This window comes from Uloborus diversus, chromosome 8, assembly GCF_026930045.1.
Source record: "Uloborus diversus isolate 005 chromosome 8, Udiv.v.3.1, whole genome shotgun sequence".
Taxonomy (NCBI): Eukaryota; Metazoa; Arthropoda; class Arachnida; order Araneae; family Uloboridae; genus Uloborus; species Uloborus diversus.
Window position 1 is genome coordinate 100,084,499 of NC_072738.1, and position 19,817 is coordinate 100,104,315.

At 33.0% G+C, this 19,817-nt stretch overlaps 1 protein-coding gene across 1 annotated transcript in view; it reads right to left on the reverse strand.

Annotated features, from left to right (window-relative positions):
• LOC129227329 (cell division cycle protein 16 homolog) overlaps positions 1–19,817 on the reverse strand; it is a 77,714-nt gene that overhangs the window by 22,984 nt on the left and 34,913 nt on the right. Inside the window, exons 8-13 of the mRNA XM_054861873.1 lie at positions 19,014–19,147; positions 17,844–17,923; positions 15,269–15,318; positions 14,110–14,180; positions 11,109–11,234; positions 3,818–3,970 (exon numbers count right to left, since the gene is read on the reverse strand). Coding sequence (XP_054717848.1) covers positions 3,818–3,970; positions 11,109–11,234; positions 14,110–14,180; positions 15,269–15,318; positions 17,844–17,923; positions 19,014–19,147 — 614 coding nt within the window. The remainder of the gene's footprint in view (positions 1–3,817; positions 3,971–11,108; positions 11,235–14,109; positions 14,181–15,268; positions 15,319–17,843; positions 17,924–19,013; positions 19,148–19,817) is intronic.

The window sequence follows — 19,817 nt, forward strand, 5'->3', positions numbered from 1 at the left end:
CGTTTCCATCTTCAGTCCTGCAACAAAAAGATACTGGGCTTTTTGGAACTCGCTTCATTTACGGAATGGTGTGCTACACCGAAAATGGGAATCTGACGACGGTAAAACATCTAGGTGGCAGTTACTACTTCCCCGATCTAGGATTTCAGATGTTCTGAAAGAAATACATAGTAGTGCGACTGGAGGACTTTCTGGTGTCTTGAAAACCCTCAATAAAGTTCGGGAGCGCTTCTTCTGGAGCAAGGAGAAGGATGACGTGGAGAAGTGGTGCCATTCTTGTGATGCCTGTGCTGCTCGTAAAGAACCGAAGAAGAGAAGCAGAAGGAAGCTACATCTGTACAACATTGGAGCTCCTTTCGAACGAATTGGGATCGACATCCTGGGTCCTCTACCAAGAACTGCTGATGGGAACAAATAGATTCTTGTTTCCATCGACTACTTCACCAAATGACCGGAAGCATATCCCATTCCAGATTAAGAAGCTTCCACAGTAGCAGAGACTCTAATCCAGCATTGGATCTCGAGATATGGAACACCTTTGCAAATCCATTCCGATCAAGGGAGGAATTTCATCTCTGTTGTGTTTAAGGGCCTATGTAAAATTCTAGGAATTGAGAAAACTAGGACAACACCACTACACCCACAATCGGACGGCATGGTGGAGAGATTTAACAGCACAATCCTGAATAATCTCTCGCTTATGGTCTCCAAAAATCAACAGGATTGGGACAAGATTGGGACTGGCCTACCGCAGTGCTGTCCACGAGACTACCGGATATGCCCTATCTCAGATGCTCTTCGGACGAGAGCTTCGGCTACCTTGTGATCTCGTCTTCGGTCGTCCTCCGGATGCGCCTTCATGGCCTGAGGAGTACATCCAGGATCTCCAGGCCAGGTTGGAAGACGTTCATAACTTCGCACGAGAGCGAATCAACATTGTGGCGGAGAAGATGAAGACCCGATACGACACAAGGTCTACTGGACATGAATTCAACAAAGGCGACAAGGTTTGGTTATGGAATCCCATCCGACGGAAAGGTCTTTCACCCAAATTGCAGTCGCATTGGGATGGACCCTACAAAGTCCTTAACCGACTGAATGACGTCGTAGTGAGGATCCAAAAATCACCTAATGCAAAACCTAGGGTTGTACATTATGATCGGTTAGCCCCATACTATGGCCATAGCTCATGAGTATTTACGTAAACAACCATGGTTGATAACATAAAAGTTGTAGATAATTTTTTTGCTTTTAATGTTTTGTAATATTTCTTGTTATTATTGTGTTTCCTATGCATTATTGGTTATTATTTAATGTGTGTATTTGTGAACTTGTGATAGAAGTTTGGCACCCTTTCTGGGGATTGTACTGCTCGGGACGTGCAGTCCTTAGGAAGAGGGCAATGTTAAATTCTGTAAATAGTAATAATTGTAGTAACGTAACCTGTAAATAATTTCCCGTAATGAATATACAGCCCCTGTACATTCAGCTGAAGTATACGAACCCCCTATTTTTTTTCATTGATAAAATTTGTGAATGAAATCAGGTAACGGTCTACGAATTTCGAGAAGGATTTCGAATGTTGTGGAAACTTTTCGATGTTTATAAAAGCGTCCCGCGCGATAAAAAGTTTAGTTTCGATTGAGAATTTGTACTGAGACTGTATTAGCTCTGTTTATTGCGAGGCATTTCGCTGTGTTGTTTTCGTATTTGGAAGTAAATACGTGTGTAACCGTTGAGTTTACGGTGTTGAGTGATACTTGTTTAATTGCTGATGATTAATTTAGCAGTTGTTGACGATCTTTCCTGTACATAGTGTAAATAAATTTCTTGTATTTTTAATCAAGAACTGTGTCGTCCTTTCAAGAAAGTTGGAAGCCGCACCGGATCCGTTACAATACAGTTCACTTAGATAAGTGTTTGTCTAAATGAAGAAGACCCATAAATTAAATTTGTTCAAGGGACAAAGGAAGTATTTGATTAAAAAGTAAGAGAAACATAACATTCGTCACTAGCGTTAACAATATTGTCTGCAGCAAGTAGTCATATCATGTATTACAGAGATGAGAGGGAAAAAAATTAATTTCCCTCTACTGCAACTCATATTATTTTAATACAACTTATTTATTATATTTGAGGCACAAAACAGAAGTAACCACATATTATTTAGTATTCAACATTCTAGACTGTTACCGACCAAGACTAGGGATTATAATACCAAACCAAAAATTCAATACCGGTATTTGGGTTTTTTAAAATGTGATACCAGAATACCGGTATTAATATCGGTATTCGAAAATTTCTCAAAAAATGCTTAAAAACGTATTATATCGTTGCCATGTTTCATAACTTTGTACAAAAATTGTGTTATTTATGCAAACCTATTGTGAACAAATATAAAATGAAGGTACAAATGTCATAATATAAATCAACTATAGTAAAAAACATAATGCATCTATTGAATTGTCTCTACGCCTGGAACTCATTTTCTGTTCAACTTCTATACAGTTGGAAATACTCTTTCCGAATTCGTGCAGGTCAATGGTACTGTTAACAATGCACATTGCACCTTCTCTAATTATCTAGAAATTCTTCATCTTTAAATAATTCGGTCTCTTGTGGGTTATTTTTGGAAAAATCCTTTTGTTTTGTATTGTGCGTATTATTATAATTTTTTAAAGATTTATAGCTAGTTGTAATTTATTTCCAAGAGACAATACTTTTCCAATATTAACATCATTTTGATTGAGCAGGGGAGGTTTGTGTTTGATTTTTATTAATAGCCCATTGGTTTGAAATTTACCATAAATTTGATCTTTGTTAGTTTCTCTTATTTGTTTTTGGGTTCTTTTCAAAATTCTTTACAATTATAATTATGAAGATATTTGACAGTGTGTTTCAAATGATTATGCTTAACCTCTAAGCAAATTTTCAAGGCACTATATAATTTCTGAATACTATCTTGCCAAGTATAAAGTGAGGCATGATAACAAACCAATACTGGTGATAATAAATTACCATTTGTTTTACTAACAAGAAAAAGTTTTTTTTGCCAAATTCAGTACAGTTGAGACAAATATTTAAAGAAAATATCATAAAGTATTACTACAATTGATGGTTGGGATAAATTATTCATAGGACAAATACATTCGAATTACACTCAAAATTAACTTTCACAAAAAGGAAAGTGAGTGATCAGGGAAATAGGAAAAATAAAAATATGGTGCACAAAAATGCGATTTATCTCACCATTTATAATGAAAATATCAGTTTGCATTTTTTCTGCGACTTTTGCTTAGTGATATTCTATTAGTTCGTGTTTTTGAAACCAAATTTTTACATCAATAGATTGATTTTGGTTCTGTATCATGGAAAAAGAAATATACATTTAAAATATAAGTAGTAAATTGAAAATTCTTTAATTTAAACTATTTATTACTTTCAGCTAATACCAAAAATACCCGTATTTTACCTCAAAAAATACCGGAATTACAAAATTGTTTGAAATACAGGTATTCGGTATACCAGTAATGCGATCACTAACTGAGACCAACATTCTAGATGTTAGGGTTCTAGATGTTAGGTTTGCCATATCAAAAGATGAAAGTTTGATACTTATTTCTTTATTTTCAGAGAATTGTCGGAAAAAATCAATATTTTAGCACTTTTAAATGTAGCATTGAAAATCAGTAAAGCATCAGGTACATCAACCTCAAAAGATTTAAATCAGCATGAGCAATCCCTGATTAATTAACAGTATGAATGAAGTAAAAAAAGATTAAAATGCAATGCAAATTTATTGCTCACATTTACTTACTCTTGATTTTGATAAGCTACAACCCCTAATTCATGAAGGACAAAAGGATCTTCAGGAGCAATTGTTTGAGCTTGTGCAAAAAATCTTTCTGCTAGTTTGTTATTATTTGACAGCCCATATTCTAAACCAATGTACAGCAAGGGTAAATGACACCTGCAAAACCATATACTATCATTCAACAATACTTATGATTCATAATGTAAATATATATATATATATATATATATATATATATATATATATATGTATATATATATATATATATATATATATATATATATATATATATATATATATATATATTTGTTTTTTCAAAACATTAACTAATAAAAATAGAGAGAAGAGAGAATTAATGTAAGGTTTCAAACATAAGCACTTATAATTCAGTCACTCATGCTTAGGATAAAAATACATAGTTGGTCATTTGTTTAACCACGCTCTATTTTACAACTTTCTCTATTTAAAAACGGTTTTTTACAACCTCGCACCCTCCACTGTAGATTTAGAAAAATTCTGTTTAAGAATGAGGCATTCCATTTAAGGACAATTTTTTGTGGTCCCTTGAAAGTTGTTAAATAGAGAATCAACTGCAATAACATTGATCTATCTGTGATCCAGTAATGATCTGGTGTCATCATTAGTAAAACCTGCGACATTGCACTGCAAGAAAGTATTATTACATTGATAGAGCACCTCAAGTTTATCGTTATTTTTTTAGAGTAATGGGGTTGTTTCCTTCAGCCAAAAGTACTACTTTTAGTCACTGAAATTGATAGAATAAGCAAAAAAAAAAAACATGAAGCGAGAAAAAACTTTAATCTAAGAAGATTTAATTTTTAATGAATTTTTTTAACTGTCCAATTTTGAAAATAATGCGTGGTCTTTATGACCTCATAAGTGATGTACTTTCGCGCATCTGTCTACCGCATTTCCACGTAATGATAATCAAGAAGCGAATTAAATATTGTGCTCTGTGAATGGCATTTCATCATTTGTGAAGTTATCGGCTGAAGCGTAAACAATGAAAGCTCACTGATTAAAGTAATTTTTCTTTTAATATTAAACTTAGTCAAATTACATAAAAAATGGTCAGGTCGTATGTTTTTAAACATGCTCTTTCAGAAAAAAATACTTAAAAATTTTGGAAACGACCCCATTGTAGCTTGACTGTGTTGATTGGCAAGCCCCTTAACTCCTCTAGAAAATGTTCAAAATGTGCATTTTTCGGAAAGATACAGCAATGAGTTAAGTTTTTTTTAATGCTAGCATGGATTGCCTTACTCCTATACAATAGTATGACTTGACTGAATGCATGGACTGAGTACAAGGCTGGATGGAGCATTTGATTAGGCAGCAGCACCTCTAGGGAGCGGCAAAATTATTCGTTTTTTTTTTTTAATTTCAATGATAATTCCATTTCTTGTGTTTAGATTAATAATATAATAGCACACATCTTCTGATTTGGTAATGCTCTGGTGTTATCATTGATAAAATTTATGGTACTGCACTGCAAGAAAGCATTATATCATTGCTAGAGCATTTCAAGTTCATTATATATTTTTAAAAGGTGATTGTTGCTTGACTCCTTGTAGCTGCAGACCGGCAAGCCTCTTTACTCCGCTAGAAAATGTTCAAAAAGTGTATTTTTGCAGAATGATACAGCAATGAAATAAGTTTTATGTATGATAGAACTGATACACTACTTGACATTGAAAATGCAACACCAAGGAGTGGTCAGAAAGTGATGAAATTTGAAAAAAAGACATGGACAGCAAGGAATAATAAATGATCTTAAAATTTCAAAATAAGAGGCAGAATACAGAGCGAGAATGGCGTCGGCTCAGTAGGATGTAGGATCACCGCGGACAGCGATACATGAAGAAACACATCTAGGCATAGAGTCAATAAGGGTGTGAATGGTGTTCAGAGGGATGGCTCTCCATTCCCTTTCAATCATTTGCCACAGTCGTCTTCTGAACGAGGCAGTGACAGAGTCTGTAAACGGCATCCAATCACATCTCACACATGTTCGATTGGTAACAGGTCAGGAGAGTATGGTGCCCAGGGAAACATCTGTGTGCCTTGGAGAGCATGTTGGCAGAAGCAAGCACTGTGTGGTAGGGCGTTATCCTGCTGAAAAATTGCATTAGGTATCCCTTGAAGGTAAGGGATTGCCACCGGCCGCAGCACATTATCCAAATATCGTTGGGCGTCATAGTGCCCTGAATATGAACTAAAGGTGATATGGAATTTTACGCAATTGCGCCCCAAACCATTATGCCACGTTGTCGTGCGGTGGGACGTTCCAGTTTGTGCCAGATTAGATCTGTCTCCACGTTGATGCCACACAGGCATGCCGCGACTATCACTGGATAAACAAAAGCGGGATTCATCTGAGAACGCGAAATTTCGCCGTTCTGTCATCCATGTCGCTCTAGTCTGGCACCATACTAAACATTGCTGTCCATGTTGTGGGGTCAATGGCAGTCTTCTTAGCAGACGCCGTGATTGCAGACAACGTGCAACCAAACGACGGGAAATGGTTCTGGTTGACACGGGAACATTCAGGGTATCTTGCACCTGCTGCAGAATCGAGGAACAAGTGACTTGTGGGTCTGCTACAGCTTGTCGGTGGATGCGTCGATTCATGCATTCTGACGTCACTCTGGCTGCCCCTGCACCCCTCAATCTTGCCACATTTCGTTGTTCCAACCATCTTCGGCACAGCCGATGCACCATGCTCGCATCCTTGTGGGTACCAGCTGCGATTTGACGTACGGTCCAACCTCCCTTTCTCAGTCCAATCACCATACCCCTTGTAAATTCCTCTATCTGCTGGAAGTGCCTTCGTTGACGGCGGCCTGGCATTCTCTCGTGTTACACGTATCTTCCAAGACAAAAACAAAATTTCTTCAATAATTCTCCAGTCAGAAATAACGACACAAATATTGCCCATTCTGCAAGTTTCTTCCCTTATATCACTTCACGTGCTTTGGAGAGCTGCGTATTTCACATCATTTACATATCTCAGTGATGTACGTCTACTCTAAAATTTGCATAAATTTCTGAACACTCCTTCTTGGTGTTGTATTTTCAATGTCGAGCAGAGTATATTGCCTTACCCCTGTAGAATAGGGTGGAGTAAAAAAAATGAATTTTGGATTTTCGGAAACAGGTACCTTTCAATTACTGTGTTTGAGGCTTGGTAACAAATATGTGAAATATTTCATGTTTACGAGCTCATCTTGAATCAGCGCAGTTGACTTAAAATTTGGAAATTTTTTATTAGATTTTTCAAATTTTTTTTTCAAAGATTAGAAATGAAAAAAAAAAAAAAAGATGACGGGTGGTTATTGAATGGCAGAACAAGGCCTAAAATATAAAAAGAATTTTTTAAAACCATTTTAGATTATGATTAAAATGAAAAAACAACGTAAATAAAGCACAAAAATTGGAGAAGATACAGCAACTCTCTCGCAACTTTTGGTTGTGTTGGTGAGCTTTCTGCACTGATGAAGAGGCTCCATTGTAGCCTTGAAATAGCTATATGCTGTATCTTCTCCAATATTTGTGCTTTATTTACGTTGTTTTTTCATTTTAATCATATTGTAGCACAAAGCTTATATGATAATTTTTGAAAATTTCTGATATTTTCACTATTTTTATAATTTAGTATTTCATTTCAATACTTACTTAAATTGCATTCAAAATGTTTTGCTAATCATTTTGTTATTACCTCACAGCATGCAACTCTTTGGCAGCTCATGTGGAACTACCCAGGACTCCCCACGAGGAGATGGTTGCACTTTGAGTCCCACCTGTGCCCTTTCTTCCTCCCAACCAATGAGAGCACATATTTACATTTCTTAAATTAGTCTTCAAAAGAAAATGTTTCTCTGTGTTGTAGATTGGCTTGATATTTCTATCAAACAGCCTTGTTTTTACTAAGCTTAATCTTTTCTTGTGGGCACAAAACAATTTGGAAGAGGCAGTGACCTTTTTGACATCTCATTCAACCGTTTAAGTGAGAGATGAAAGCTTAAAAAGGGTGCATTCGGAAATCATATTTAAATTCTCAGCTTCCAGTAATCTCTGTAAATCCTACGTTGTTGAATGACGTGTAAAAGGTGGCGCTATAGCTTTCACAACATGCCAAGAAATCATATCAATGTATTCTAATGCTTCAAAATCAATTTTCAGGATCTGAAATATTCTCACTTGTTTGCAGGTTTGTTTTCTAGAGCGAACATTGATAATATGACTGAAAGCCAGTTTCTTCATGTGATCTCTCTGAGCAACTAACATGGATCACAGCATGTTTTCAGGATGAGCACAGTATACATTGTTTTGGATGAGTTTGAATCCAATTTTCTGATTTTCTCCAGAGAGATAAATGCAACTCTTTATTGTCTCTTACAAGTTCGTAGCTCTATTAGTAACTTTTGGATTGCACTTAATCCTGGACCGGCCATCAGGAGTATATTTTTTTACAATGAAATTAGTGGTCTCTTTTAAAGTTTCAGTTGGAATAGAAGCAGCTACATACAGTCTTCAGATTCTGTTTGCTGTAGTCAACCATCCGGCATGGGAAAACATTCTTGGACTTCTGTTTTCTAATTCTTGGGACGTTTTCCTAGTTGAAACTGCCTTGCACATTATCATAAAGACTCATACTCAAATCATTTTTATTGCCACGATTGATCTGATTAATGACAAAATCTATGGGCTCAAACTGAACAGATTTCAAAGTATATGACATGCTGTTAAGCTTCGACCAACAGGACCAGCAAATCATTTCAGTCCACCAGTAGATCCATCTAGCTTTTCTACAAATGCCGCACAGGAAGTTCATTTGAATGCAATTGGCAAAAAAAAAAAAAAAAAACACTGCAGAGGGCTCCCAAGTTTTTCTTCCAGTTTCCTAATTACACCTTTATATTTTCCTGTGTTTGTATTGCATCCCTCGAAACCAATGCAAACAATTTTAGTCACTGTGAGGTTGTTTTCTAAAAAGTACGCTAATCGCGATTTAGGCCCATTGATTAAAGAAATGTGGTCTTTTTTAATAGTTGTTTTGTGCATTTTGCCATCTTCTGTCTTGCTTAAATGCAGGATGTCATCAAGTCTTCCATCAATGTATAGGGTTTGTGTACTAAAGGACTTCACACTTGTCTGCTTGTTGACAACTCCATGTCGGTCTAATATGTTGAAAATACCTGACATTTCGAGATACTTGGTTGACTTTGGGCATAATGCGCAGACTGAAACCATAATCTAAAATAGTTTTTTAAAAAATCTTGGTATATTTTAGGCCTTATTCTGCCATTTAATAACCATCCGTCATTTTTTTTCATTTCTAATACTTAATTTTTTTTTAATGTAAAAAAAAAATCAGAAATTTATAAATTTTAAGTCAAATGCACAGGTTAAAGATGAGGTAGTAAAAATGAAATATTTTACAGATTTGTTGCTAAACCTCATACACAGTAATTGAAAGGTACCCGTTTCCAAAAATCAAAAATTCATTTTTTTTACTCCACCCTACTGTACAATGGTATAACTTGATTGAGTGGATGAATTGTGTACAGGGCTAGATGGAGCTGTTGACTGGGCAGCAGCACCTCAAGGGAGCGGTGAAAAGAATAACATATTATTTATTTTTTACTTCAATAATATTAAAAATAAAATTAAAACGTATTTTTTAATTTCAATTTAAAACATTTTCCGGAAGACCAAAAGTTCCTGAGGAAGGTCTTGTCTCCCTCCCTCCCCCATATAACAGGAGAAGATCCAGCAACAATTGAGTAGGTCATTACTGAATACTGTGCATTAAATAGAGCAGACATTGCACTTTTTGCAGCTGGTAATCAGAAAGACATGCTTCACTCTTCTGAGAAAAATCCTTAGGAAAATAACAGTACATACATAACTAGTGAACAACTAACTTGAAACAGACAGTGAAGAAAGGAAATAAAAGAAAAGTACAAAAATTGGATAAATGGCAGATTTATAGAATATTTTCACTTCTGCAATTATTTAGCTGTTGAACAAACTGCTGTAGAAATTGCTTCTAAAATTAACTTTGATGCACATCAGAATAAATCTTTACATCTAAAATCGACATATGTAATGCAAAATGTGTCTAACAGTACAAATTTTGAATACTAACACATTTTTCAGTTTCTTCTTTATAAGACTGTTCAGATCTAATCTTCACATATGTACATACTATATGATTGAAAAAATTATAACAAAGCACAATAACAATAAGATGCAAACATGTGTTTTAGGGTTACAAGAAATCCCCTTTTCCATCCAAAAGTTGAGTTTATGGATGAAAAGATATCTGCCAAACCTAATTCTTGTTTTTATTTGCAATTTTAATGCTGTTGTAAAATTTTCAGCTTGTTAAAACATATTACAGTAAAATATCCTTTACACGTCTTTTACACTAAACAAGTCGATTTCGTAAAGCCTCGATTCATTCCTTTTCCTTTTAAAGCAAAACTGCATTATTTTATTCATTGCAGATTATCATGTATACTTAGTTTCCCCCGTCATAAAATTTGAAAAGTTTCAGCTTGACTATCTTTCTTGGTTTGTTGTAGTGTATAAAATCTCTATGAGATGGTCACAATATCACTACCCTCCTTTAAAGATCTAATAAATAGTATCAATAAGTTTAAAGCTTATTTTGTTTCTTAAAGCAAGTGAACAAATATTTCATGAACTCAATTCAATTCATAATGCAATAAACAATGCTCAAAAGCAATCAGCAAGTCAGATGAAAATAAAAGCTTTTGTTAGCTAAATGTATGTACATATATAAGCGTATAATATAATTACATTGATATTGGAAAATAAGTATTTGGGATATAGAGTAAAGGTATGATTTATTTTACTTTTATAACTATTTTGGTAAAAAAATCAGTTATTGCCTTTACTATAGAACTATAATAGAGTAATTTTTACAAGTTGCATAAAAAGCATAATAAGAATCTTTAAACTGTTATATTTGAAAGAAATTGTATTACTAGGGTTAAACTTGTAAAAATGAAACTAAAGTTTCGATTATATGTTGTTCCATCCAGTCTCTTGAACGACACATAAATGATGCTTTACTGTATTTGATACCACACAATAACACATGCATTAAAATATGGGATTTGAAACAGGTTTACTTGTGAAACAAATAATATGAACTGTGAAATGATTTCAATTTGAATTATTTGGCATGGTATGATTAAAGCTCCTAATATGCAATAAGAAATAACAGATAAAGACTCATTACCCTTTCATAAGTTGAGATGCTCTGCAATAAGCAGCCATAGCTTGATCATGCTCATTTTCTACTGCAAATGAATGACCATACATTATCCAAGCCGGACCAAAAATTCTGTCCAATGCAGTAGCTTTGCTGTAAATCAGACAAGAAAATAATTGAACTTAAAAACAACAATTTGAAATAAAAATTTAACAATTGTATAAAATAAATTAAGCAAATAATGGAATAGTCTGTATATATCTAGTATATATATTTAAAAGGCGTATGTAAAATATTTAGACAGACAGAGCAGTACAAAGGGAAGGAGCACTAACATACATTCTTTTTTCAGACTCATTATTCACATTCAATAATAATGAATACAAAAAAAAAAAAAGATTATTATGAAGCAGTTTAAAAACAGTATCGAGATAACAAATAAAAAAAGGGGGGGGGAGCAATTTTTTTTCCTTTCTTTAAGATTGAATTACTTAATATATGTCTGATTTAAAGTGCATAAATAATTATTGTAATGCCTTAAGAGCTAAAAATAAATATATGGTATTACAAATAAAGCATCACAGTGTTAAACCCCATTTAAAGTACAAACCATTAAAGATAAGACACTATTGTTAGGTTCCATTTAAAGTTACCATCAGTTAATATTTTATTTTAGATAGAACTAGTACAATCAAAGTTCTTGATTTCTTGTAGAGCAACGTTTCAGGTACCAAAATACAATATCTACCAGTAATAATTCTTTTTCTTTCTTAATTATGAAGTTCTGATCTAAAAATTCTTCATTTGTTTTAGTTTGTTGTCAGTACATGCATGATCTCAGCACTAATTCAACTTTTCTTTTCTTTCATGGATATTTATCATAAGTGCACCTTTTTAAAAATTATATCAGCTCAAATAAAATCATAATTAATTTCACATTCATTAAAATTTCGATTAATTTTATCACACTGTAATTAACATCAAAAGAATGATTTTCAACATTTTAAACCAACAAAACAAAGGACTCCTAATTCAACAAAAAAAAATTTAGCTGGAATAATTGCATACCTGTCAACATCTACTGGAAAAAATCCAGTAGATGATTAAAAAATCCAGTAGATAATTACGTCAGATTTTTCATTCTTATTTAGGGAAGAATAGGGATCTTTCATTACCCTTCTAAGCACAACCAAATGTTTTTTACATTATATAAATAGCCAAAAGAAATGATCAAAATTCAGAAATCTCCCGGAAAAACCAGTATAGTTGGCAGGTATTTAATTGTATATCAGGTTGATTGATTTAATAATATTAAATATGAAAAGCCCTTCAGATATCTATAGTTTTTGAACATTAATAAAGAACCACACAATTTTTTGCATCAATGAAGGATTTCATTGTAACCCTGAAACACATTTACGTAACTTTTTTGTAGAAGATTGATGTGCCAACCTCTACAAGAAGTCTAGGAGCCAACTTCTACAGCCAGCTGATGAGAGAAAACCTGAATTTGAACATGGGTAAATCAGTAATACGCGTGTACGGCTTCTTGGAGAGTGTTGTATTTATGCAGTTTACATACGAGTTTTATCAGGCTGTTTTATCTATTTTAGAGTTCATACAATTACCTTTAAATTTTTTGTTACCTGTATCTTATAATAAGAATTGTTTTTATTAAATGTTTAAATTTTATTCACTGTTTTCGAGTTAGATGTCTCCTCCTCCGTTGTTTTTAGACAAAGTTGACACTTCCTGGTTAGAATACATGTCATTCATTTTTATTTTGATATCAATTCTTTCTAATTTTTACTTTCTTCTATATCTAATATATAGAAGAAAGTATTGGATTCGTGTAAATTTTCGAATTTCGAATTTTGACGGATTCGAACGTTTTGAGGTGTGCTGAGTCCATTTCGACCATTTTTGGAAAATGTCTGTCTGTCTGTGTGTGTGTGTGTGTATGTGTGTGTATGTATGTATGTATGTGTGTGTGTATGTATGTGTGTCACGTCTGTGTGTGACCAGTTTTTTGTGGCCGCTCTACAACAAAAACTACCGCATGAAATCGAACGAAATTTAGTACACATATGTGCCCCTAGGTGAACTTGTGCCCATTAGTTTTTGGCGCGAATTCCTCCAAGGGGGGTGGAGCAATGGGACGTTTTTCGAGTTACGCGTGCTCAGGAAGTAACTGGCGGAATCAAACAAAATTTGGTCCATATGTTGGTATTAACAGGAACAGGTGCTGATTCAATTTTGGTGTCAATAACTCAAACGGGGGTTGAGCTATAGAACGTTTTTTGTCGTCAATTGTGACTGCTGTATCTCAAGAAATAATGAACGGAATGAAAGAAAAATTTATCGGCAAGTAACCCTTAGTGGGTATAAGAACTGATTTTATTTTTGTGTCAACAGCTAAAAAGGGGGTAGTGCAATCACCCGTTCTTTTTTTCCATTTTGAGTACCCTATCTCAAGAAGTAATGCTACGTTCTGGTTGAAATTTGGAATATATGTGAATCCATATGTAAACCGGCTTTGGTTCGATTTTGACGCCGATCGCTCCAAGAGGTGTTGATTATTTTTTTTGCGAATAAAAATATTTTTATTAATGCAACAATAAGAAAGATAAATCGTAATACATTGTCGTCTGCGTATTTCTCGTGATTTTAATTGTATGGAAATGATAGGAAATATTATCTCAATGATTTAAAATTTTTAACTGTTGCCATCTTATGTTTGTTAATAAATAAAATATTTGTAATTAATTCAAGTTAAGCTTTTAAAGTAACTTTCAATTTTCGCTCTTTGTTTTGTTTTTACAATAATTCAGACATTGGGATGGTCGTCAAGTTTTTGCATGTCTAATTTTGTTTTTGTTAGGAATATTGCTTCCTCGTCAAGCATGGGGAGGGATCAGAAAAAGGAAAAATATAGAAGAAAGTTTCGTGATGGCCACAACATACTAGTTAAACTTGGCTTTAAACAAGGCTCCTAAAGTAGATAAAATTATCTAACTTACTACATTACCTTAAATATCTTCTTGCAGCATCCGTTTTAGTTATTAGCAAATAATAGCAGCCAACAGCATACCAAGCAATCTGCAAATATATACACACACACACATAAAGAATTTTAATACAAAATATAAATCAAAGGAAAAAATGCATTTTGTCAATAAGGTCTTTGATGGAATCAATGCATACAAGTTAACATTTAGGATATCAAATGAGACAATTATCAGTCTTCCCCTCTGACTTTGAGAAATTAAAGTGCATGAAGCAACATTTTTGGTATAATTCAGGGATTCTTAAAGTGGGTGCCACTGGGAGAGGCAAGGGATGCTGCGAAGTGTCCATTGGTTTCAATTCAGTATATAATAGAGTTAGACAAGAGAGCAATGAAAAAATTCTAATTTTTCAAAGGGTGCCGCAAATCAGAGAAGGTTTATAATAACTTCTTGAATATTATTGTAACAATTAGCATTGCAACTCTGTTGTAAAACTATTTCTATTTTTCAAAGTTTTGCAATCTCTATTTCTTGGGATAAACTCTGAACTTTTCATAACTTATGAAACAAAGAATTAAAGAAGGTAAGATCATGAAACTAGCTTTTAAAAAAATTATGATTTTTAGAGAAATTTTAACCTTTTAAGTGATCTAGTACAGTCCTTTAGTCAAACAAAAATTGATTGCCAGAGAGAAAGAGGGCCTAGATTTCTTTCTGTCAGTATTAAAGATGCAACAGCAATGATAAAACATCAATGTTCAAAATTTTAAAAAATTGATGGTATTTATACATTAACCTAAGAAATTGATGTTCTGAAACATCAAACTTTTTAATATATTGTCGCCTCAGAGCAAGAGTAAGACATCTAATCTCAGGAATAACAGTAATATCCTACTGTTGCTTTGAGGCGATGCTATACTCCTGTAAAAAACTCTAATACTTGTTTCAATGTTAAAAATGAATTTGTAGAATGTATTTATCCGTACATTGTCAAAATTTAAAGGCTGTGTACTGCGAGACCAAGTACATGAGCTCAAAAAATGTATGTTGTCAATAAACAAATCTTAACTTAAAAAAAAAAAAGAAACATTGAAACATTTAAGAAGGTTTTGTTCAAGATTCTGCAAGCTTATGATAAAAAATGAACAAAAACACAGTTTTCATAACATTAATACTTACAGCACTTTCAGGATATAAGTCCACAAGTTTATGCGCTAAGTAGAAAAGAGCTATAAGACGAAGAAAAACACATGAGATATTTAATTAGCTCCAAACATTTAAAATGAAATTTTTCATGCAAATGAGGGTTGAATATATTTAGCAAGGTTATGTAATTAAGAATTTAATAGCATACAGTATTTAGAAAATTAAAAAACAAAAAGTGAATTTAGAAGCATAAATTACTAAAAATAACTATTATTTACAATATGTAATCTTTCTAATAGTTGCTTAAAAAGTTTTCTGAGATTCCTAACATATTTTTAGTTTTTCTAAAGCAAAAACAGGGCCGTTCGAAGAGCTGACAGCGCCCGGAGCGAAACTTTCCTGGCATGTTAAAGTTTGAATATTTGATAGTTAAAATTCTGAAACAAGTCAGCTTATTTTTAATTACTCTACATTCGCATCTGCAAGTCTTTTTGCAGCACTTTTTCATTACTATTTGTTTAAAACTATAAATTCATGAACTTTTTATCTTTTAAAAGACAAGTTGATAAAGTGGACTATATTTTTGAAACTTTCTGATGTAATTAAATTTTGCAGCAAAAAATATACATAAAAACTAAGATGCTACATGGCATTTTATTTAAGCTAAGAGTTCAATTTTAAGCATAACAAGAATTTAAGATGAAGGATTGTGAAACTCTTTAATGCTGTAGAGGGAAAAAATAAAAGGAAACCTCAAAGCAAACTACAATAAAACAACAAGTAGTTGTGTGATGTTTTCAGCACGGCTTGAATTCGACAAGATTTATATTTTTGGATCCACTTTCTCTCCCCCCCCCCCTCTTTCTAAAGTATCTTTTGGTTGTCTTGGAAGTTTCTGTTTTGAGGTCATTTTGTGAGCTAAGTATGATTGTAATCTTTAAAATTTTCTCAGCTACGTAAATTGAACTAACTACAGTCGGACCTCGATACAAGGTCACCCCTCAAGACTTCACGAAACTGATCTTATAAACGGGTTGACCTTATAACCGATTCATATATATTCATTCATAAATAAACATATAATTCATTAATTCTTTTCAAAATTCAATGCGTTCAAAACTATCAGTTAATTAGGTTATTATAGTTAAATTGATTTTGAACCAATTTAAATTTTTGGAATCAATAAGAAATTTTGAAATGATTTTTTAAAACTTTCATTTAGAGTAAAGCTGCATTCAAATATCCCCAAGCAAACAACTGATGTGCAACTTACCTTACTTAAAATTATGATTAATACAGGACTAATGTGTTTTTTCTTTAATTTAAGCACAATGGTTTCTAATTATTTTCTGAAAATTTCTTCAGCTTCTCATGACTGGTAAAACAGTGCAATATATACACGCTGAGTGCCTGCATTACTGCTTCGTATTTTAGTATCACTGTCGTAATGCTCATTTGCTACTGCATTCTGTGCACTACATGCTACGTTAATAGAAAAAACGACTTTTCACTTTCTAAGGATCGTATATTACGGTGAATTCTTGGAAGTGAATCTGTTAAGCACTGAAATCATTCAAAGAAATCTGACAAAAGCGACCTTATAAGCGATTAATGTATTGTGACCTGACCATATATCCGATAATACATGACAAAGAATTCCTATTCAGTGAGCCGAGACTTTAGAAAAGTGACCTTATATGCGGGGTGACCTTATAAGCGGATGACCCTACATTGAGGTCTGACTGTATCTAGCTATTCAAAGCACTTTTTTCTCTCCCCCCCCCTACAAAAAAAAAAAAGAAACTATTCTTTAAACATTTTTGCAGTTACACAGAAAAGCATTTCTATCTTCAACAAATTTTGGAAAACACATAATAGAATTGAAAGCAAAAAATGATATTTGCACATCAATAAGGAAATACATTAAAGGAAATAAATAAATAAATAAAATGGCAGGGCTGCCACCGAGTTTCACTTCTAAAAATAGTTGCTTTAGTAGACTGTAGCGGGAAAAAAAGTCTTCAAAATAGACGCCAGATGCAGAAAATATTTTTTTTTTCAAACAACACTTATGGCCTAATAATACAATGATGCTTCGATAAATAATTATCTTTGCTGGGTAGTATGTAAACCAGACTACTCAAAGCAGGGGGCTACACCTATACACGGTGCAAATTTCCAAAAATTTTCTATTCATAAATCTTGAAAAAAAAAATTTTTTTAAAGCACATTTAATTCAACCCTTTTAAATTAACACTAAAGAAACAAGTCATGATACATTCTGGTTTGATTTCATTGACTGTTATTTAAAAACAGTAGTAAAATATCAGCTGCATAAGAAGCACTAGAAACGTTTGATCTGTGATATTTCTGATAGCGTGAGTACAGCTTGTTTTTTTCAAAATGGGGATAAACAATATCTCTCAGAGAGAGAAAAAAAAGAGTTTTTATGTCGCTCAGTCAGTTATTAACAGCTGGCGATAAAATAGTCATTTATGTCTGTATTTAGGCTGAAATAGTCACCTTTGCCTCATAATAGTCGTTTTTATAGTCACCAGTGGCAGCCCTAAATGAAGATGCTAAATAACATTCAAAAATGTATACCAACCATTTGATTTATCCAGCTGCATTAGACATGATATATGAATAGGTAGACAATTGAGATGAAAAGGATCTTTGTTGAGAATGCTAAGAAAAAAGGAAACTTGAACATACAATTTATTTAAAAAAAAAAGCATATTTATATGTAGCAGTGGTGTAGTTAATTGCAACTGGTCTGCTTCAGGAGTCACTTATTCCGGAGTGACACCTGGACAAAAAAAAAGGGCACACAAAATAATAAAAGTTCCATGGAAGTGTAACAATAGCTAAAAATTGAGTAGTTTCTTCTATTATATTTTTATTTGCAATTTATAACTTAGCAAGGTTTTTCTTTCAAAAAATATATTCGAAGGGCAGCTCTTCAGATTTCCCAATAGCAAAAATAAGTAAACAGAAAAAATCTGAATTTTACTCTTATGTTCTGCATGCAGTAAAATCTGAAATGGGGATGCTTTAAGTGTTCAAACAAATCCAGAACATATTTTCAAGGAGAGGGAGTACTCAAAACTCTAAAAATTTCAGTCAAGTTTTTTTTTTTAATTTTTATTCAATGTAATACTTCAAATCAAAATCTATGAATTCTCAAAGAAAAGTCAAGTGTCATTCAAACAGACATCAACATTCTTCATTAGTTGATAGTTGCTTATTTTCCACTTATTTAGTTAGTTCCTTTAAATATGTTTATGATTCTTTAAGGCATTGCACATGGGCGCCCATATGCAAAATTGTAAGGGGGAGCCAGATATTTTAACCATGGTTTAGCAGGATATTTTCCCCATGGAGGCAGATTTCAGGACAGATTAGAGTCATTAAAATTGGACATTTTAAATTACTTATTCATTAATGGCTGGAGAAGAAATATTTTTATATTTTTGCAAAGAAAAAAGTACTAAAAGCAAGGAAGTTCTAATTTTTAAGGGGGACTCCAGCCCCCCCTTACCCCCTATATGGGCGCCCTTGGCATTGCAATGCATGCAGGGAACAGCTAGTTTAGAATAAAACATTAAGGGTTAAGATACAGTTAGATTCAACTATTATGTTACGATGACTTGAACGAGATAGATGGAAAAAAAAAGCAGAATTAATTCAAACATCAATACATGCAAGATAAATTGACAGTACAGAATTTCCAGTAATTTTATCTATTTTAACAGCAGTCAGAATAAGTATAACTTACGATGACGTAATCTTGAAACATTGTTCATAATCACAGTTATAAAAACACCTTTCAGCTAGTGCATTGCCAACATCAAGGTTTCCAGATAAAGATGCTATTTCTGGAGGAATTACTAAGTCCCCAGGCTTGTCATACTAAAAATAATTTTAGAATGAGTCCTAATAATCTACAATTGAATTCAAAAAAGATAGTGACATATTAAAAAGGAAATAAACATAAATAAATACAGTATTAGCACACAAAAAAAGTTGCAGTTTAAATTATAGGAGAAAATTATGCTAACAAAAATAATTTGAAGAAACAAATTGGTGTACCAGCCTTATAAAGATAATAATAATAATAATTTCTCACAAAGATCATGAAGTATGTTTCAAACATAATGTAGCATAAAAGATCCTATGTCATATGTTGCAACACCATATGTAATTTGCAATCCTGAAAATCAATGCTAAGTCTGTCACCCAAGTTTTAGCATCATGAATATACCACTCCTTCGATGTTATTATAATCAATGTTCATTGTATTTGCACCACACACATAAATAACTGTTTAGTTTTAATGGTGTAGATTCTAAAACACATTTATTAGTTTGAAAAGTAGCAATTTCTGCTGAATAGAACAAAGCATCCATATTTTAAACATTTTATCTGCTGATATTAATGCAATTTTGTTGTTCTTTAACAAATTCACTGGTCAAAAACTTGGTTTGAAATTTAATACAAAACAATGTGAGCTTGAAGTAATTTTATTTTGCAATGATCAAAAAAGAGAAATATGAAATTTACAATTAAGTGTTATTTGTAA